Raw genomic sequence first — 22,945 nt, forward strand, 5'->3', positions numbered from 1 at the left:
TATCCTATATAAGGCATGCTAAATAACTCAAGGTTGGGTTATAACCATTAAGTGAGAAAGCATTATTTTCTGATTTTAATTTAGAACAAACTACATTTACCTTTAGATACTTGACAAATATGCGTAGAAAACTAACATGAATTTTTTGCTTTTTTTGGCTCATATTTGGTTTTCCAAAAAGAGTGTGATCCATGTTGTACAAATGGATACTGAAGAGGTATGGGAAGAATCAGGTTCTGAACCTGGTTTGGCTACTAAGTAACTGAGTTGTCATTGAGTCTTTGCATAACGTTTCCTGATCTCAGTAAAATGAAGAAGCTGAACCAGATGGTTTGTAGAGATGAAATTTAAATGACTCTATATTCTTTATGGATTTTAGATAGCAAATTTTGTCTGTCTTAAATCATTGTCATGGGTTCTACTATTAAACTATCACCAGCAAATAAGGAGATAAAGAAGGAATCAGTAGAAAATGAATGACTCATTATGCCAAAACATACTCTGAAAATAAACTGGGTTTTCTTTTCCTTTCTTTCGTCATAGGTATACTACTTCTCCACATCTGCTTCAGGAAGAAAGTGTCTGCCACTCCTATTGTTTCTACGCAGGTTCATGCCAGCCCAGAACGGAGAATCAGGTCAGTTTTATGATTGTTTTGTCTGTTGAAGAAGGAGCCAGGAGCAAGTATCATCATAGTCTTTCTCACATCATTGTATTGTAGCAAGACCACTGAACTCTTGACTCCAAAGAGCTGAGTTTCAGCCCTTCTTTACCACTAATAGCTGGGTAAGCTTAGGCAAACCTGCTTTCCTGAATGGCTTGTAGTTTTCTGCACCAAAAAAAGGGATATATTAGAATAAGTTATCTTCAGTTTCAATTTTGGCTTTAAAGCATTATTATTTTTATTGTAGGTATCTACATAGATAAAATAGTGTTTTTAAAACATCATTTTCTTTTCTTTTTTTTCCTGGAAAAATCTAGTTGTAAGCATCGGCTTTGGAACTCTAATTCTGTTCTATTGTAGTTCTTTGATGGTTAAATGATGAGCTATGTTGTGAGGCAGTTGAGAGTACTACTGCTACCTGTTTGCCTTAGTTTTAGTATTTTACTTGGCTTCATTGTTACTGAAAAGTTTTTTTACATGAGATTGTTAGTCCTTCAGTAATATTCTTCAGTTTCAGAGAGGGTACCTATTTGACCATGTTATTTCTCTGTGATAGCATGTGATGCAATTCCAATAGCTTAAGCAAGAAGGGGAAGTTAGCAGATGTTTTGGTGTGTCTCCCAGGGGACACCAGAAGATCCAGGGACACGCAAATGTAGCTGAGATGTACAAGAAGAACCCAGGAACCAAATGCAGTCAGGTTTCCCTCACGCTGTCAGTGGGGCGCCTCTCCTGTGCGTCTCTTTCACTGTCTTTGGAGAACTAGCTTTCTTCATTTTCTGTTCTTTGTCATGGGAAACATGGTTGTCACCACTTCCCACACTCTGTGTCTTATAGTTCAGATTTCCAAAGAAAGGCTAACACTTAAGTACCCAATCCCAGATTTCCCAGAACAGACTCTTGATTTTTTTTTTTACCCCCAAATGTTCAGTTTCCTTTAGTGACCCCCATCTCCCCGAAGGGCAGGTACAGGCAGCTAGGCGATGGCAAGAGATGTTCACTTGAAGATCTTGCCCTGATTGAAGGTTTTGCCCACATGCTGGAAGGCCCCCTCCTAGGAAAAGTACTCTCGAACCATCGTCTGAGTCTCAGACTCTGATTCTTGAGTCAGGTACCCCAGTATATGTTGTACCTTGGGACAGGGTCATTTTAAACTTGGCAATGGCTGTCTTGACATCTTTGTTTCAAATCCTATTTTCTGAAAAAGGATCTGATTTATTCTTACTAAAATGCAGATGATTCATAATAGAGTGTTACCCCTTCTAGGTATATTTGTATTTTAATTGGGATCAAACATTAAGCTAAAGCCGTATTTCCCAAACTGTGTAAATGTGACACCTTGAGTTCCAGTTTATAACAATGATTAACACAGATGAAAGAAAAGCATCAGAAATTGAAAGGCAGTGTTTTAGGGTTTAGGGAGTGGGAAAAAATGAGCAACCATGTTTGTGTAGTCAGAGAAGGGCAGATAGATAATTACATATATATTTCTAAGGTAGCAGTGTTACAAAATTGAATATAGCAAGTAGAAGAAAAGCTTTTCCACTAAACTTTCTGAACAAAGATCTGAAGGTAAGAGAAAGAACCATTAGGTGTTTTTGTTTTTTTTAAAGATTTATTTATTTATTTGACAGAGGTAGAGACAGCCAGTGAGAGAGGGAACACAAGCAGGGGGAGTGGGAGAGGAAGAAGCAGGCTCATAGCGGAGGAGCCTGATGTGGGGCTCGATCCCGTAACGCCGGGATCACGCCCTGAGCCGAAGGCAGACGCTTAACCGCTGTGCCACCCAGGCGCCCCGAGAGAAAGGACCATTAGGTTTTAGTCCCAGCTCAACTACTGTGATTTTGCTTAAGTCACTTATCCTCTGTGCACCTCACTTTACTAAATCTGGGCCACTCACCACCTGTGTGACCTTAACTTCTAGACATCAGTTTCTTCATCTTAAAAATAGAATTGATGATAGTGATACCTAGTGATAGTGATAGGTTTCTTGTGAGGAATTACTATATGTTAAGTGTCCTAACAGCTCCTCGCATATCAGCATCCTCAATTTTTGAAATGAATGGATTAGATTATATGATTGCCAAAGTCCCAGCTGACTTAAAAAAAAAAATCTGTGATGTAAGATTTTTCTGATATGACGAATGTCTTTTTTCAGAATTAAGACTTGGAAACTTTGGCCATCTACTTGAGCTCTGCATTAGGGCTAATTTTGGTACTGCCAATAAAAGTTATTTTGAATTAAGGAATGTATTAGTTCTCTCTGGCCATATGTATTAATTTATTAGGGTGCTACAACAAATTACTACAAACTGGGTGGCTTAAACAGAAACTTATTTTTACTCTTATAGTCTGGAGGCCAAGAATCTGAAATTAGGGTGTCAGCAGAATTGGCTCCTTCTGAGGTCTACAACGCAAGGCTCTGTTCCAGGCCTCTTTCCTTGGCCTGTAGGTGGCCATCATTTCTCTGTCTTCACATCATCGTCTTTCTCTATATGTCTGTCTCTGTGTCCAAATTTCCAGTTTTTATAAGGATACCAGTCATGTTGGATTAGGGCCTATCCTAATGACCTCAATTTAACATGATTACCTCTGTAAAACCTGTCTCCAAAAAAGATCACATTCTGAAGTACTGGGGATTAGGACTTAAACATATGAATTTTCAGAGGGACACAATTCAACCCATAGCACTACAAAATAAATTACTCCAAAACGTTGTGACTTAAGACAACAAATGTTATGTTACAGCTTTTGTTGATCAGGAATCTAAGTTGGCTCCTCTGGTTCAGCATCTCTCACAGAGCTGCATTCAGCATGTCCACAAGGCTGTGGTTTCATCCAAAGGCTCTGGGGAAGGATCTGCCTCCAGTTCACTCACATGGTTATTGGGCTTAAGGCCCAATATTGGCTGTTTGCCAATAGCCTACATTAGTTCCTTTCCATATGAGCCTTTTGTTTTGTAATGTAATCATGGAGGTGGCATCCCATTACTTACTCCCTTTTCTCTTCTTTAAGAGTGAGTCACTGAGGCCCACAGTTAAGCCTCTGACTCTTGGTTTTGGCTCAGGTCATGATCTCTGGGTCATGGGATCGAGCCCTGTGTCATGTTCTGCGCTCAGCAAGGAATTTGCTTGTCCCTCTCCCTCTGCTCCTCCCCCTGCTTGTGCGCACTCTCTCTCTCAAATAAATAAAATCTTAAAAAAAAAAATTCTTAAAAAAAAAAAAAGGGTGAGTCATTAGGTCCAGCCCACACTCAGGAGAAAGGATTACACAAGGGTGTGTATACTAGGAGATGGGGTCATTGGGAACCATCTTTGAAGCTTCCTACAATAGTATATAAAAATGAAGGTAGAAGAAAATATGCTAGATGGAAAAAGACATAAATTATTTGATATTATTCAGAAAGCTTAAGTCTTCAACTGTTTTTAAGTAATCTCTGCTCCCATTGTGGGGCTCAGACTCGTGCCTCCCAAGATCAGTAGTCACATGCTCCTCTAACTGAGCCAGCCAGGTGCGTCTAGTCTTCAACTTTAAACAGAAGTTTAACACTCTTATGCCATGTGACTTTGTAAGAAGAAAGTACCTCCTCACTCTTAGGAAAAAAAAAAGAAGAAGAAATGTAACTTTAAATAAACAGTTATTTTTTTGTCCTTTGTAGAAATCTTCAAACGGTACCTGACTTTTCACTTTGCTGAGTTGTTAAACTGCTATTTCTCATAAAATATCCAAAGGCCAAACCTTATTTCCCTAAAAAGATTGAAGAATAAGAGGTCATTATTAAGATTGCTTTAATTTTATCAGCTTTACTACAGCCACTTTCTACACTAAGTTACATTTTAAATTGGTAGAAATTGTCAGACATTTGTGAGGATATTTAATACACAAAACTGGGAAATTACAATCATAATTACTTCTACAGAATGTAATGGCACAGTGATATATGCTATATCTACCAGCTAGCAGTTCTTAATACTTACATTGTTGGAGACATACTTGGAAAGTATTATTATGGGTTCATTTTTGTAATCTTTGTTTTGGAAGGCAGTGAAGTTGTGTTTCTGGAAGTAAGATTTGGAAATGTGGAATTATCATCTGTGTGATAATAGTAAGGTAGGTGTATATGCACGTGGCACGTGGAGTGACATGTCTTCAGTAAATTTCATCTAAGAAAATCTCAGCTTCAATGAGAAAAGATTGTTTTAAACAACCTCATTAGAATAGTTTTAGCATATACTTCTAAAGCATCTGATTACATAACTGAATTCTGTAGGCAGTTGTTTAATTATAACTATTTGTGAATTATTATAAATGAAGATAATACATTTTAGTAGAAAGTGAACAACTAAATATTAGAAATGATGATACTTGTTTTTAATTCTCACTAGGTTTGGAAGTTTAAGTCATTTCATGCTGTACAAAAGTAAAATGAGTATGAATTCAATAGAATTTCTATGTGATATCCTTTTTTACTTGTTAGGGTATGATTTAACAGAGACCATACCAGATTTTAAATTGAAGACTTTCTTTTGATACACACAGAGGACTGGGGAATATATTCTTACATTTGAACAAATGGTAATATTTTTTCTTAGGAAGAAAGCTCTGCTGCATTGATTATGGCAGAGAGGAAGTTTTATTTATTGTTAAAAATTTTATTTATTTGTTCAAGAGAGAAAGAGAGTGCACACTAGAGAGCATGAGCTGGGGAAGGGCTGGAAGTAGACTCCACACTGAGCAGGAAGCCTGAATGGAGGCTTGATCCCTGGACCCTGGGATCAGGACCTGGGCTGAAGGCAGACGCTTAACCGGCTGAGCCACCCAGGTGCCCTGAGGCAGAGAGGAAGTTTTAAACTTCGACTCTTTTAGGATTCTTTGTTAACAGAATATTGAACCGCGAGTTTTGTGTGTAGTTTGTCTTCTTTTTATTATGAAAATTTCTGGGAGTGGATTTATGACTAGATTTGGGATTTAGACTCTCTGAAGGAAATAGTGTTGAATATTTTATGGTTTAGAAAAATATTACCCAGAAATGAAAGTTTATGTAGAATGCATTCTATCTAGAAACATATATTGAAAGAGTTTAAAAAGTTCAAGAAAGGGAACTCAATACAGTATGAAAAGTACAGGTATATTTAATGTGAAGCTTAAATTACAAAGTTTTGAAAGTTTTTCTAATCAGAAAAAAATACAAGTTGAAAAGTAAAATAGCACTAATTAGAATATTGGGATTTTAAGTTTTAAATCAGTTTTCCTCTGTTTCAAGAAATGATACCTAAAATTTTGGACTTAGAAGTATAAATCATTTTTTATCACGCTTTATCCCCTTTTGTGACCCCCCCCCCAATAGACTTTTGGTTATTGGCTAGAGCTAGAGGTTTCTGTGACTTTGAGTTATTTTTGACCCCAGTATCCCATATTTGGCTCTTGTTTTGAGGACAAATTATGTATTGATCTTCATTGATAGTATGATTTAAAAAATTGTATAAAGATTTAAAAGCAGGTATGAGTGAAAACTGCAGTGCAATGTATGTTTTGGTTAAGGTGCCAGAATTAGTCATATTTCTAAGTTTAGATCATAGTGTCATTGCTTATATCTCTTTGCCCTCGTATACTTTCTTAATTTCTCTCTTTTTTTTTTTTTTAAAGATTTTATTTATTTATTTGACAGAGAGAGAGCCAGCGAGAGAGGGAACACAAGCAGGGGGAGTGGGAGAGGAAGAAGCAGGCTCATAGCGGAGGAGCCTGATGTGGGGCTCGATCCCATAACGCCGGGATCACGCCCTGAGCCGAAGGCAGATGCTTAAGGGCTGAGCCACCCAGGAGCCCCTCTTAATTTCTCTTCTTATTTCCTCATCTATAAACTGGGTTTATTAATAGTATTAGTAGAAGTATCATAAGGGTTAAAAGAGGTAATGCTTGCAAAATCCTTAACACTGTACCTAGCACATTGTAAGTAAAAGCTAAATTTATGTTAACTGCCATTCATTGTTGCAAGCAACCGCCGGCCATAAGTCATTTTTACCTCGGAATTTTGAGTGTTAGAATAGAATGATGTCCTGCTAATGATAGTATATAAACCTTAATGTTTAGTTGATTACATAACTTATTAGCATATTGGCTTTATTTTTGAAAGGTAGAATAGAGTTTGCATAAAAGGATATGAGGTTAGAGCCACTGCTGAAATTATTCACTCAGGAAGGGGAAGAAGGGAATGGAGGAAATAAGTGTGCTGTTTTGCTGTAGGTCTGAGGCACTATTTTGTAGGCACCAAATACATTTGGCGTTATGTATCTGTAACACGAGGGCAACTTTTCATTTTCGTTTTCTTTTTAGACTCTTACTGCTAGCCATTCTCTTCTGTTTTTTGTTCTGTTTTGACCTGGGAGAAAGGAGTGGGAGAAGGGGTGCTTGTTCCCTCTACAGTCTTATGAAGCACTTGTCTTCTTACCCATGGTCAGATTGCCCCTTGCTCCGGTTTTATGAAGACGTCTCCTACAGGGCACCGTTCGGTGTATTAACCTGGTTGTGAGATGACTGTGGCCACTTAGGAGCATCCTAAGAGAGCCAGACTCCTCCTTGTAGAAGAAGGATCTGTGCCTAAGTGGAGGGAAATGTGGAATTTTGGAGGAAATCTCCTCTTCACATATGTTCTGCTCTTAATTTGGTGAGAGGTCAGCTTTACCTTGTGGGAGTACATTTTTGGGGTTTTTTTGGTGCTTTATGTAAATGAAAACTAAGAAGGCAAGGGCTTTCCTTAAGAGTTTGTAATTTGGAAGTTTTGTACAACAAATGGTATAGAAAGAGGACAGGAAATGGGAGGAAATCTAAAGCATATCTCAAGCTGTTTCATTATCTTCCTTGTGTGTGGTAGTGAGGAACCTCAGAAAGCCTAGCCTAGGAGTGTCTGGGGGGCTCAGTTAGTTAAGCGTCTGCCTTTAGCTCAGGTCATGATCTCAGGCTCCTGGGGTCCAGCTGTGTTGGGCTCCCTGCTCAGTGGGGAGTCCATTTCTCCCTTTCCTTCTGCCCCCCACCCTCGCCACTTGTGCACACATGCGCTCCCTCTCTCTCAAATAATTAAATAAAATCTTTTTAAAAAAGCTTACCCTAGAATCATATTTGGAAAGTAAAGATTCAGTATTTTTTTTGACGGAATGAAGGATTGTTGTGAATATGTCCATATGCTGAAGTAGAATGTGAGTTAAAGAATGATTTCAAAACATAAAGGGAAGGACATATTCTTTCTAATTTTTTTTCTTTTTGCTTTTTAATTTAAAAAATATTAATTATTTTGGATCTTTAAAATAAAAATTAGGCTGTCTTAGTTCTTTCCATATTCAAAGAGCTGTTATAATTTATAATGGTCTGCCCTCTTTCCCTTCCATCTTTACTCCTTCCTTTCCTGTTTTCTGTCCACATAATTTTTGACCTTTCAGTGTGATTCTTTTATATTTGGTCTCACTGTGTGTTTTGTAGGAAGCAAATCACGTTAATATGTGTTCATGATGGAAGAGTTGTTTTTCTCCTTACAGTATCTCTAGCTCTTCCTTAACTATGTAATTGCCTAGTCCAAAAAAATGTTTCAAAAGCTCCATAAGAATGAATTTCTGAAGTTATCTCGGAGCCAGTCATGGTTCAGAACTCAAACTTTTTGAGATCAGAGCTAAGATTGGTTTATGTTTAAAAATCTTTTAAAATTAAAAAAAATCTTTAAAGATATTTTTACCCTCCTCCAACATCAGCAGATCATCCTGATGCTTTTCCGTATCTTAAGTGGGCATTCAGGAATAAAGGCTTGCTTTTATGGTCAGTGGTTGCTGAAGGAAAGCTTTTACAAAATATTACGAGAAGGCAAGCTGTCCCCCGTGAAAAAATACCTCTTAGTTTATTGATGCAGAGTCCGTATGATAGAAATTAGTTTTTTTATATGGGTTTATCTTTTCTCCCCTGTTTTTTGGGATCAATTTTATGTTTTTCATGTCCTATGTCTGCTAAAGAATGGCCCTGTTCAAGGAATTCAGTTTTATAATATCGTAGATAAATGAAATCCAGCCTCTTCCCTTGAATAATAGTTAGTGATAATGAATACTATTAATTGCAATGTACATTTACTTTTTTCTAGATTTTTCATATATTACGTCATTTAGTCTTCAGAACAATGCCGTGAGATTAGTTCTATTATACTAATTTTTATGCTGTTAGAAACAGGCACAAGAAGTAACTTGCCCACAGTTACAGGATTAGGTAATGGTAGAGCCATGATTCAGACCTAGGAATGTAGCTCCAGGGCTCAAGCATTCACCTGCTCTGCTACCCTGCACAGGGTACAAGAGGAATGACATCACTTATTTCTTTTCTCTAAAAAAATGTGAAGCATTTGTACTATATCTGAATTTATATTTGAAGACAGTAGGCTGTGAATGTTCTTTTTATTAAACATGGGCTTCAAATATTTAATTGTATTGCTGAGAAAAGTAAGAAAATATCTACTAATATTTGGAGCAGAATGATTTATTCTGTCTTCTCAGGTGACCCTGTGTAAGGTTAATATTTTATTTTGGGGAAGAATCAGTTGATTTGAAAGTAGTCGAATCCCAGGTTTTGCTATATCCCAATCATATTTTTGGTCTTTTGTTTGCTATTTTAACTCATTTGTTTCCTTCAGAAGTTCTGTACCCACATAGATGTCCTTAACCTTTTTTTTTTTTTTGAAAATAATTTTGAGAACAATTATCCTGGTACCAAATACTATACAACTCAAGTACAGGAAGTACAGAACTGAGTGTTTTTGTACTCATTCTCCATTTCTTTTTCTGGACTTGCTTATATTCTTGTCTGTTTCTCTCTGCCAAATGGTTTTCTTTGCTTTTTTAATTAGTGTACAGCGGTCAGTTGTGGGTGTTAAGTTCAGCTAGCTCTTAGCTCTCTTCTCCATAGCTAATTTTCTCAGTTACCACATTCTAAATTCTAACTTGCCAGGAGAGAGAATCCGTTCGTCTCATGTTATGAAGGATGTCCGTTGCTGTTCAGTCAGCTGTTGCTGGAAAGACCCTGTTATGTGTTTATAAGAGAATTGGCTTTTTAGTGAGTGGGGAAGGGCAGATTCTCTAAGGACTTGCGTGAGGGCGCCTGGGTGGCTCAGTCAGTTAAGCGTCCGACTCTTAATTTTAGCTCCGGTTATGATTTCAGGGTTGTGAGATCGAGCCCCATGTCAGGCTCAATGCTCAGCAGAGTCTGCCTGAGATTCTCTCTCTCCCTTTCCCATCTGCCCCAGCCCCACTCGTGCTTGCACTCTCTCTCTCTAAACTAAATAAATAAAATCTTAAAAGAAAAAAAGGCTTGTATAGGAGGAAAATAAATATCTTAGTATAATAACTAAAGCAAACTATTATGAGAAAATTTTTGAGATTTTAAGTTTTAATACATTTTAAGTTTATTGATTTAAATTAGCTCTTTGCTTTTTCATATTTTTATGGTTATGGGGATTTTGTGGCAGTCTTACTTTTCATTGTTCATAGTTTATGAGTCTGGGATACAGTTGAAGTCTAACTTAATAGTGGAAACTGGTCTGTGAATTAAATGAATGAATATTTTAGTCATATCTTACAACTATATTTTGAAGAAGCATAGGTCCTAAAAATGAATATTTTTAAGTTTTTTTATTTAAGTAATCTCTATATCCAATGTGGGACTTGAACTCAAAACCCTGAGACCAAGAGTCACATGCTCTTCTGATTGAACCAGCCAGGCACCCCAGGTCCTAAAAATATGTAAACAGTGTCCTTTGTGATGTGTATTCCAGAAAAAAAAAATGTGGTTGTGTCAGCCATCTTTTTTACTTTAAGTTTATTGGACTCCTTTCTGCATGATTTGCCAAAGAGCTAGGCTTCTGAGAGTGTTAGGGTCTTTTAAGAATAAAAAAGTATCTATCACAGAATTAGCAGAAAGGAGAACAACATATATGAGATCGTATGAGGTGTATACAAATAATTCACAGATTATGAAAATATACTTTGCTCCATGACCTTTTGTGTGCCTCGATATGAGATGTCCTAATGCAGACTGTAAACTACATGGTTTAAGGAAAGATTTGTACAGTATAACCACAAATTTTCATATTTGGTAACATGGGAAAAATTATGGTTTTGTGTTTGAAGTATCGGTGATGTAAAATACATTTGTTTATATAGGAAAGAGTCATCATTTTGTGTATTTACAACCCAACTAGAGTGGTAACCCGTTCTAAGATTTATCAGTTAGCATTTTGTAGACCAATGGGAAGTTTCTTAGTTTTGCTCTTTCAGAAATACGAGAAATCTGGAAACAAGTAGAGACTGCTCAGTGGTTTTATCCCTCTCCTTTTATTTTTTTAAAACTATTTATTTTAGAGAGAGAGTATGCATGTGCGCGAGTGGGGGGAGGGAGAGAGAGAGAGAGAGAGAATCCCAAGCAGAATCCCCGCTGAGTGCAGAGCCCCGACTTAAACCAAAGTTTGCATTTTGAAAATTTTAAACATACAGAAAAGTTTAGTGAAAATGCAGTGTACATCCAAATATCTTCAACCTTGGCCTCAGTAATTACCAGTGTTTTGCCACATACATTCCCATTGTGTTTATGTACATTTCAATGGGGAGGAGGGGTGGCATTGCTGAACCATTTGAAAGTAATTTCAGCCATCATAATACTTAACCCGTAAATACTTCAGCATGCACCTCCTAGAAATAAGGGCATTCCTCTACATGACCTTATACTGTTATCATAGGAAACAAAATAATAATTTAATACACTGTCACATTAAGTCCAGTCCATATCCAAATTCTCCAGTTATCCCCAAGATTTGTTTTTAAAGATTTTATTTATTTATTTGAGAGAGAGAGAGAGAGAGAGTGCATGAGTGAGAAAGCCTGAGCAGGGGGAGGGGCAGGCAGAGGAAAAGGGAGAAGCAGACTTCCTGCTGAGCAGGGAGCCTGATATGGGGCTTGATCCCAGAACCCTGGGATCACTGCCTGAGCCGAAGGCAGACAACCTACTGAGCCACCCAGGCACGCCCTCCTCCCCCAAGATTTCTTTTATACCTTTTTCAAACAACAATCTAGTTAAGGTCCACACGTAACATTTGCTTTATCTCTTTACTCTTTAAAAATCTAGATTAGTTTTTCCTCTCCTTTTTTCTTTCTCTTTCTCCTTCTTTCTTTCTTTCTTTCCACTGAAGTTGGAAAATATTCCTGTCACAGGAGCAGGAAGCCGCATGAGATACATATGACAGAATTTGTAGGGGAATTGAATAGTGACTGGAAATAGTTATTACTGGGTTGAGGTTGACAAATGAGAACAGGGAAGGTTTCTTTCAGGTTAATGGAGCAGAAGTTGGGAAAAGAACAGGAAAAGAAAGAGGTTAAAGGGAATGCGTATGGCAGTGAGGGATAGCACCGGGCAATTTATTTGATAAAGAGAGGAGAGGATGTAAAAGAGAAAGGAGAGGTTTGGGGAATCATAGTGCCCAGTACCTAGAGGGTTAGATTCTCATTCCACATTGGCTGAGTGGTTGAATGAATGAAGTCTTTGAATTTTCTGCACTGACTGTAGGCAGGCACACTGAGCCCAGGTCAGCTTAGTTGCTGTTGGAAGAGCAAGGAGGCTGTGTGCATTTGTATGTTACAAGGCTTCCTATGGAAGTACAGGGGACATATTAATATATTGTACTGCTTCTTGCAAATTTCCAGGGGAAAATTTGGAGTCGTGATTTTATACTTCGGCTATATCTCTATGTATTAGAATAATTGTGTAGGTAGTCTAAGTGGGAAGAGTTTCAGCTTTATAACTTTTGTGTGCAATATATAAAATATATATGTAGTTTTATATAATATAGTTATGTGCTGAACCCTTGAACTGCAAAATTAAAAAAAGAATCTACAGGATGAAAACAGTAGAAACATGAGTTTATGTTTGCTTATAAATATTTTCACTACTCAGAATATACTTTGGTGAAGAATAATACTGCTCTCAAGTAACTTCTGATAAAATGTCAGATATTCATAAAGACATAAAGAACTTTTCTCTGATTATCTTCAGTGCTTTTCATTTAGGAGAAATTGAGAGATGGCTAGTTAATTCTCAAAATGTTGACATTTTACTGCGAGACAAAATTGTTACTGTGAAATCCTAGAGAATAGACTTTTTCCCCCCTCCTTTCCCTTTCTTTCTCTTACCTTCTCTACTTTTCCTTCCCTTACTTTTAGGTAATCTACCCTTCCCTTCTGTTCCCGACCTTTTTCTTTCATCCCTTACTTTTAGTGACCTTCTCTGTTTCCAGAGGTTCTATCCCGTATTGTTTGTGTAAGAGCACTGAGGATACTGCTTTTAATAGCAGTTACTTTGTGATTGGTTCCAGGAAGTTCCTGCAGTTGTTTCATGAGTAAGTTTACAATTATGTTAGACTAGCTTTAAGCCTCTGGACAGTCATTTTTGCTTATTTGCTTCTCAAGATCCAAAGTAATACATTTTCTCAGTGTTGGGATTTTTAAGTTGATCTAGTAAGTTCTTTCCTACCTATATTCAGGACCAATTGAGAAATACAGAGTGACATGATCAGATTTTATTTGGGCATGGGCACTCTGTAGCAGGGTGGAGAGTGGTTTAGAGTGAGGACTGGTGGATGGGTAATTATTAGTAGATTGTAGTAGTAAATCAGATGAGATATGCTAAATGATTAGTTCCTGAACCCATTGGTATGATTGGAGAAAAATGGACAAATATATCCCTTAGGATATGCTCCCTTTGAGTGCGGGACTTGAAGGAAAGGAAGGAAATGAAACCATTGGGTAGGCTAGGTTGACTGCCAAGTGTCTAGCTGGATGACTGATGGACTCTGTATCTTGTTTAGCTATGTAGAAATTACAGAAGAAAAAATAGAAATTAGGGAAATAATGTGCTAGATTTTTGAACAATGCTATAAAGACCATCCATGTGTCCTCTGTCCAGATTGACCTGTTAACCTTTTGTCCCAAATGCTTTGTTGTTATTCACTTTGTGAATAATGATTGTTTCTTTGTATACATGTATAAACAAACACATGTGTATATATGTATTCTTCTCATTGAATCATGCAAAAGTTAAATTGAACATATCATAGCCCTTTAGTCCTAAATATGTTAGGGTGGGTTTCCCAAGGATAAGGATAATCTCTTACAAACCAGTCTTTTTGATTTGATTTAATTGAGAGTGTGAGCATGAGCAGGGGGGAGGGGAAGAGAGAGAAGGAGGAGCAGATGCCCCACTGAGCAGGGAGCCTGATGCAGGACTCAGTCCCCTTGGGATCGTGATCTGAGCTGAAGGCAGACGATTAACCCACTGAGCCACCGAGGCCGTCCTACAAAGCAGTCTTAAAAACTTCAGTAGATTTAGCATTGCTACACTATTTTTATTTCTGTTTAAGTAGGCTCCATAACTAGCATGGAGTCCAAGATGGGCCTTGAACTAATGACCGTGGGATCAAGATCTAAACTGAGATCAAGAATCGACTGCTCAACTGACTGAGCCGCCCAGGCACCCCTATATTATTTTGATCTAATCTACCATTTCCAATTTTGTCAGTTGATCAAGTAAATGTCTTTTATAATAATCAAATTCTTCCCCTCCAGTGCGGATTGAGTCTCTGATCCCATATTGCATTTAGATGTCATGTCTTCAGTGTCTTTTAATCTGTGACAGTTCTTCAACTTTTCTTTGTCCTTTATCACATTGCATTTTCAAAGAATATAGTCATCCCTTTGAACAGTGTGTTCCTCATCTTCAGTTGATCTGATGTTTCCTCTTGATAAGATTCAGGTTATGCATTCCTGGTTGAAATACTAGGTAAGGGGTGTGTCTTTCTAAGGACATCATATCTGGAGGTAGACAGTGTCCATCTGCTCCTCATTTGTGATATAAATTTTGACCACCTGTTTGATTATCTGATTTCTTCACTCTATATAGTTACTATAGTCACATACAGTTAATAAGCAGACTGTGAGTAGGTACTTTGAGACAATTAAAATATCCTACTTCTCATCAAAATTTCATCCCCTTTGTGTAGGATCCACTGATGATAACTTGCTTCGACCAGGTGTTACTATTGTGATTGTTACATGATGATTTTTTCCAGCTCCAGTTCTCCCTCTACTTTTACCAGTGATTACTCAGCATTCTGTTGAAATAAGAGCCCTTTTATTTGTCTGTCTGTATTGTTTTATTTATTATTGAACTCCTGGATTCCTATTTGTTACCCAATGATTAATAATTCATTACTGTTCTTAAATGTTTTGGTTCTCAAATTGTGCCACTTCTGATCAGTGGGATCCTCTTTCTCCATACTGGCTCCTGTGTCCTTCTGCATGCTCCCATCATTTTTTATTTTTTGTTTTTCAAGTACTTTATTATTTTCGTTATTAAAAAGACTCCTCTTATGTCTTCTCTGCCTCTAGACTCAGTCATTTCTCCTAGGAGCCCTGGTCCCTTTTAGTGGGGGATGGGAAATGATAGTAGGAGCCAAGATCCGGGCATTCAGTATGTATGTTGCTGCTGGGTATCTTTGCTTCTGCGCCCTATGAGGAGACAAGCTAGAAAACATATGTGTCTTTATATATACATACACATATATGTATATAATCATCTGCATGCATGAGCTCATATAACATGGATATATGCTTGAATATGGGTATGTATTTTAGAAATATGAGTTCATACTGATTGCTCTGTTTTCCCTTTTTCTCTAGTGAGAACATAGGCACCCAACGATGTCAAGATTTTTACTCATTTGCTCTAAATGAGCGTCATCTAAAATGGTTTCAGAACTGCTTCACCTATACCACTATAAAACCAAAAACACCCCCCACCCTCATAGATAATTAACTTCATTGGTTTTGTGTTTATCCTTCTGGTTTTTCTTTTGCATCAATAAGCAGATAACATGTATTTTTTTCTTATTTCCTTTTTCTAACGCAAACATGCATGCTGTCCATATAAGTACTTTGGCACTTAGCTGTTTTCACTGGAAAATATACCCTGAAAATCACGCTGTATCAATTCATAGAGATCATCATCATTCTTCTGTGTGTATGTATGCAAGTTTATTTGTCCTGTCTTCTGTCCTGTCTCCTCTGGGCTATCCAGGTAGTGTCTAGTAATTTTGCAGTTTTGGAGTGCTGCACTGAATGACCTTGTACATGTCTTTTTTACTGCTGGAGGTGGATCTTCAGGATAAATGTAGGTGTGGAATTACTGGCTTAAAGGGTAAATGGATATGTGGTTTTGCTAGATGTTACCAAATCTCTTTCCATTGGCGTTGTACTGTTTTGCATTCCCACCAGCAATATGTGAGAGTACCTATTTTTCCACAGCGTTACAATGAGAGTGTGTTGTTAAGCTTTTAAATTTTGCCAATCCGAAGGGCAAAGAAATATCTCAGTGTAGTTTTAATGTGCATATTTCTTATGTGTTAAGTTTGTATCTTTCAGATATATAAGAGCCATGTATGTAGATGTGGATATCTATACATGTCTTTTTTCCATTTTTCTGATAGGATTTTTTTTTTTTAAAGATTTTATTTATTTATTCGACAGAGCTAGAGACAGCCAGCGAGAGAGGGAACACAAGCAGGGGGAGTGGGAAGGAAAAAGCAGGCTCATAGCGGAGGAGCCTGATGTGGGGCTCGATCCCATAACGCCGGGATCACGCCCTGAGCCGAAGGCAGACGCTTAACCGCTGTGCCACCCAGGCACCCCTCTTATAGGATTTTTGGTCTTTTTTCCCTGAAGTTATTAAGGTCTTTGTATATTAGGAATATTAGCTCTTTATTTGTAATAGGTATCTGCAAATATCTTGTCCCAGTGTTCTCATTTGTCTTTTGACTTTGCTTACGGTATTTTTTGCTATTCAAAAATTAAAAAAAATTTTTTTATGCAGTTGAATTTATTAATGACTTCTATAGCCTTGGCATTTCGAATTATAGTTAGAAAACATAATGAATTTGAATGAATTTGCTGTAATTAACAGTGAAGGAATGAGGTAGTTATCTATACCAGAGAAATAGGGATAATTCTCTGTGCTCTATCACTGACCCACAATTTTACATTTTAAAGCCTGAACTATAGGAGTCTGCTATTTCGTATATAGAGTATGCCAGTTTAATTATTTTAACTTTTTATTACAGAAAACTTCAAACACCCATAAAACTAACACCAGACCTGACCTTTTTCAGGTCTGTAACTCCACCATCTCACATACCTGACATACATAGAAAAAAAGATGAGAAAGATAATAGTTTAGAGACATAAAGTGGCATGCAACAGTGGAAAGAACTCAGAAGCGGTCTGGTTGATGGATACATTAAAAGTTGTATCTCTTATTTCAGGTCAAAATAAACACAGTGTATTGTATACATATCTATTTGTTATTAGAATAGAAGCTACAAACATCTTTTATCAATGAGCCTAAGATAACTTACAGACGTTTGCTAGCCAGCATCTCAACATAACACAGAAAAGACTCAAAAATTCTGATTAGCTTAATGGAATTTTCCTTGTGTTTTAAACTGAAATTATATTGCTTTCATTTGATAGCCTCCATGAAAATTGTTTTATTAATTTGGTGTATTCATTTTCAGTTCATCAAGAGTCCATGATTAGTTTGAAAGAATGACTAGACATCACAAGGGCTTTGGGATTTCTTCATTTCGTTTTATTTTATGAGCCTGTATTCTGTTTGGAACAACATTCTCAATGTGTTGAAACCCAGTCAAGTACAACATTGGAGTTTTAGAACAGCTTTCCCTCCTCTTTAAGTAGAAGCTGACCAGTCACTTGCTGGTAACCATATGCTGAGAGTATCAATATTCTTTTGAAAAATATTTTAACAGAGGCAGGAAAGGAAACCAGTGAATTCTTAGTGATTATTCATCATTTGTATAAGTAAAGTCCACATCTGGTTTCTTTTCTTTTTTTTTTTTTCACTGAGAATAACAGTGGTAGTGATCATGGCAAGACAGAATACTTGTTGGCAAGAGTGGATAGAGGACTGGCATAGTCACAGAGGAATATTACTGCATAGGTCTGTATTCACTGTTTTTCCTGTGGCCAATTATTGTGAACTTGCCTTGATGGACTAGATGTTACCTTTTGCTTGTATTTTACATTTGTTGACTTGTTTTTGTGCTTGGTTTAGTTTATGATGTTGTTTAATCCTTCTTCTAAAATTAGAGCTTATCCACAAAAAAGTTGATTTTCTTATAGCTATCCTGCATGGTGATAAAGCATGATCTTTTTACGATTAACATCTTGCTTCTAAATATATGATAGACTCTACTTTTGTAGATTAGGAACATCAAATGTAATTTCAGGAATAAATTTATTATGAAGCAGTTTTTGGAAAATAGTAGCATTTCCAAGTAGAAAACAGCATGGTAAGTGATTGGTTTTATGCTACTTGCCAAAAGCAGTAAGACACATTGTGGTGTTTTGCGTGTACAGGTTTGTGTGTGCAATTAAGATCTTTCCTCCTTTATTTTTTAAGACTTGTAGTAAAACATATATAACCTACAATTTACCATTTTAACCATATTAAGTATTTAATGATAGTTAATAAGTGTGTAATTCAGTGGCATTATGTACATTCCAAATGTCATGTAACCAGCATCACCATCTGTTTGCGAAACTGTTTCATCATCCCAAGCAGAAATTCTCTACTTGTTAGGCAACAATTCCCCATTCTCCTTTCTCCTGGCCCCTGGTAGTCTCTATTCCACTTTCTGTCTCTGTGAATGTTCATATTCTAGGTATTTCGTATGAGAGTGACCATATAATATTTGTCCTTTTGTGCCTGACTTATTTCATTTAAGAGGTTTTCAAGGTTCAATCCATTTTGTAGCATGTATCCGAAATTTGTTTCTTTTATGGCTGAATGAGACTCCATTGTATGTATATACCACAAACAAACGTTTTGTTTATCCATTCATTGGTTGATTATTTTACTTTTGCTATTGTGAAAACTGCTGCTGTGAGCATTGGCTTACAAGTATCTGTATAAGTCCCCGTTTTTAATTCTTTTGGGTATATAGCTAAGGGTGGAATTGCTGGGTCATATGGTAACTCTAGTAAACTTTGAGGACCTGCCACACTGTTTTCCATAGTGGCTGTGCCATATACATTCTTACTAGCCATGTACAAGGATTTCAGTTTCTCCACATCCTTGCCAACACTCGTTGTTTTCCATTTTTTGATAATTGCCATCCTAGTAAATGTGAAATAGTCTCTTATTGTGGTTTTGATGTCCATTTTCTTGATAATTACTGATATTGACTATTTTTTTAATGTGTTTACTGACTATATATCTTCTGTAGTGAAATGTTTGTTCAGATTTTTTGCCCATTTTAATAAAAGATTTATTTGTTTATTAGAGAGAAAGGCAAGTTGGGGGGGCGGAGCAGAGGGCAATGAAGAGAGAATCTTAAGAAGGCTCCAGGCTCAGCAGAGAGCCTGATGTGGGGCTTGACCTTATGACCCTGAGATCATGACCTAAGCCAGAATCAAAAGTCAAATGCTTTACTGACTGAGCCACCCAGGTGCCCCTGCCCATTTTTTAATTGGGTTGTCTTTTTGATGCTGAATTGTAGGAGCCTCTTCTTTATGTATCCTGGGTATTAAACCCTACTCAGAGATATGATTTGCAAATATTTTCTCCTTTCTGTGGGTTGTCTTTTCACTGATGATAGTGCCCTTTGATGCAAAGAAGTTTTTAATTTTGATGAACTCCAATTTATCCATTTTTTCAAATGCCATGTGGTTTTGGTATCATATTTAAGAAATGATTGCCAAATCCAATGTCATGTAGAATTGCTCTTTTTTTTTTTCTGAGTTTTATAGTTCTAACTTTTAAATTAGATCTGTGATCCATTTGAGGTTCATTTTTGTATGTGATATAAGGTATGGGTACAACTTTATATGGATTTCCAGTTCTCCCAGCACCATATATATATATATTTTTAAATTTTATTTAAAGTCCTTTCCTCACTGAATGGTGTTGGCCCTTGTTGAAAACAACCCTAACCCTAACTGTGTTAAAGGTTTTCTTTTTGATTGACTAGTTTATCATTCTTAATTTGTACCTTTAAAAATGTTTCTAATATGTATCCTTAAAATTTACTTTTAATAGTTTCATTTAGTTGACAGTACTTCAGCAAGAACTGCAAATATCAACTTTATAATGAATTCTGTGGGAGTTAGTATACCAGGAAAATTAATATTAAAGCAGGCAAATTTGGGGTTTTTTAATTGATACTGCATTTTCTTTGGAAATTAGAGGGAAAAGCATAAAGACAAAATGTGAATGTTGTCGGGGCACCTGGGTGGCTCAATCGTTCAGCGTCTGCCTTCGGCTCAGGGCGTGATACCGGCGTTCTGGGATCGAGCCCTGCATCAGGCTCCTTCGCTGGGAGCCTGCTTCTTCCTCTCCACTCCCCCTGCTTGTGTTCCCTCTCTCGCTGGCTGTCTCTCTCTGTCAAATAAATAAATAAAATCTTTAATAAAAAAAAAAGTGAATATTACTTGTACTTGCTCACAGAACAAAAAGAATTGGAAAGACCAGTTATTTATATAGTCTAGTAAGTGATGCTTTAATTTCATGTTAAATGTCACTTTATTTAGTTCCAGAAGTAATCTCCTTAATGAAACTCTTACAGAAATTTCATAAAAGAAAATAATTTGTATTTTGCGAGGAGCATTTTCAGTAAGGAGCTAGTAATGGCAGACTCTTAAATTATTAAGCCAGATCTGAACGACTATGTTTATTAGGCTTTTTTTATGTTACAGATTCCTAACTTAATTTTGTCTGCTTTCAGACTGCAACAAAAATTAGAAAATTAGAACATCAGATGTTATTCTTTCTCTGTTGATATACAAATTTTTGATTTGTCACTTTTTTCAGAGTAGGTTTATACCCTCCTCTCCTACATTTTAACTGTGGTCCTTCAGTAAATTATTTGGGATTTATGAAGTAAAAATATTTTGTAACAAGAATACTGGTTATAAATTAAAGGTAAACCTCTGTAAGAAAATATAATTAAACTTTTTTACGGTTTGCTATAAATGAATTAATTCTACCCTGTGGACCAGAAAAGATGCCCCCCTCTAACTCAGTTGCTTACTTTCACTTTTTTCTGATAAGTCTCACAATTATTAAAAGTAGTATAATGGCCAGTCTTGCTTTATCTATATCCCCATGCATTTATTCTCTCCCTGCATAATTTTGAAACAAATCGTAGACATCATTTCATCAGTAAATATTCTGGTATTGGGGTGTGTGTGTGTAGGAACAAAGTGCTAGTGTTTACAGTTTAGGGCAAATCCATTCAGTAAATATTTAAAAAATTTTTACTATGGTCTGATGCGGTAGATCAGTGCTAGGGATAGATAAATGTTTAAGATAGTCTCTTTTCTGAAGGAGCTTACATTATAGCCTAGAGCCATTTCTTAGGCTGAAAATTTATGGGCTCTGAAGTCCTGAAGAGTTTGAGTCCAACCTCAGAAAAACAAAATAGAATTCTTGAGCCAAATAAGAACAATGAGTTGTATTCTGACATACTGACTCATACTCAAGGAGAGGTAATACAGTATTCTCCCAGCCTTTTTATCTTAAAAGGGGGAAAAAATAGAACTATACTTGATACCAGCAATAAAAAATGTTAGAAATAAACAAAGAGGGGCGCCTGGGTGGCTCAGTCGTTGGGTGTCTGCCTTTGGCTCAGGGCGTGATCCCGGCGTTCTGGGATCGAGCCCCACATCGGGCTCCTCCGCTGGGAGCCTGCTACTTCCTCTCCCACTCCCCCTGCTTGTGTTCCCTCTCTCGCTGGCTATCTCTCTCTCTATAAAATAAATAAATAAATAAAAATTTAAAAAAAAGAAATAAAGAGGCTTATCAGTTATAAGTGACTATTATGCTTTTAGATTAGGTGAATTAGAATGATGCAAAACCACTATGCTTTCATCATACTGACTTTATAGTTCCTTTTTTTTTTTAATGATTTTTTATTATATTATGTTAGTCACCATACAGTACATCCCCGGTTTCCGATGTAAGGCTCGATGATTCATTAGTTGTGTATAACACCCAGTGCACCATGCAATACGTGCCCTCCTTACTACCCATCACCAGCCTAACCCATTGCCCCACCCCCTCCCCTCTGAGGCCCTCAGTTTGTTTCCCTGAGTCCATAGTCTCTCATGGTTCATTCCCCCTTCTGATTAACCCCCCTTTCTTTATCCCTTTCTTCCCCTATATAGTTCCTTTTTAAAAAAATTTTAGTACAGTGGTAATTTTAAAATTTGTTTTCCATTTTCAGAATGTGCTGGTGATTTTTTAAATTTAGACGGTATGTCACATATGCCAATTAAGATTTTCTTTTATTCTAAATATTTTTTTTTTAAAGATTTTATTTATTTATTCGACAGAGAGAGACAGCCAGCGAGAGAGGGAACACAAGCAGGGGGAGTGGGAGAGGAAGAAGCAGGCTCATAGCGGAGGAGCCTGATGTGGGGGCTCGTTCCCATAACGCCGGTATCACGCCCTGAGCCGAAGGCAGATGCTTAACTGCTGTGCCACCCAGGCGCCCCATAAATATTTTTATATTACTGTGGTTTTTCTTTTTTTCAGCTTTAAGATATTGATGACATTAAATTTCAGGTACAATCACAAAATCTTTTTTTTTAACTTTCTTAATATTTATTGATTTCACCTACTACTTTTTGTCCTTCTTGCTGTTAACATTTCGGGCCATCATCCTGCTTACACTGAATGGCTGCACTTTTCCTCTTAACTGTTTGGAAAAGGCCTAAAATGGAGCTTTCTCTAACCCATAGTGTAAGAGTCCTCTTTGTAGAATGCAGATCTGATTTTCGTACTCTGCTTTTTGAAATTCTCAATGTCTCCCAGCTCAGAGTATGTCCTGTAACATGTTTCTTTACCCAGCTGGTGCTTATATCTCTAGTCTCTTCATACTTCATCCTATGCTTTCCTCACCCCTTGTATGTATGTATATATACACATCACATCCACTCTTTCCTCCTGCTGCTACTTCTCAGCTTCCTCTCCCTTCTTTTGAAATCTGATACTTGTGCTAGGTATTCTGGTAGGGCCTTATATTTACCTTTTTACAACACTTTTGCTGTATTGCCAGACTACTTAATTTCTGTCCTAATTTTAGTGTCTTATTTTTCCTCTTTATCTTTGAGGCCTGGTGACTGGGACGTAGTAGGC

The 22,945-nt window shown here is 36.9% G+C and overlaps 1 protein-coding gene across 1 annotated transcript in view; it reads left to right on the top strand.

Annotated features, from left to right (window-relative positions):
* The first annotated feature begins 457 nt into the window (after window positions 1-457).
* WDFY3 (WD repeat and FYVE domain containing 3) overlaps window positions 458-22,945 on the top strand; it is a 235,221-nt gene continuing 212,733 nt past the window's right edge. Inside the window, exon 1 of the mRNA XM_008693320.2 lies at window positions 458-637. Within this exon, the coding sequence (XP_008691542.2) occupies window positions 477-637 (161 nt within the window). The 5' untranslated portion in view covers window positions 458-476. The remainder of the gene's footprint in view (window positions 638-22,945) is intronic.

Source organism: Ursus maritimus, unplaced genomic scaffold (assembly GCF_017311325.1).
Source record: "Ursus maritimus isolate PB19 unplaced genomic scaffold, ASM1731132v1 scaffold_8, whole genome shotgun sequence".
Lineage (NCBI taxonomy): Eukaryota > Metazoa > Chordata > Mammalia > Carnivora > Ursidae > Ursus > Ursus maritimus.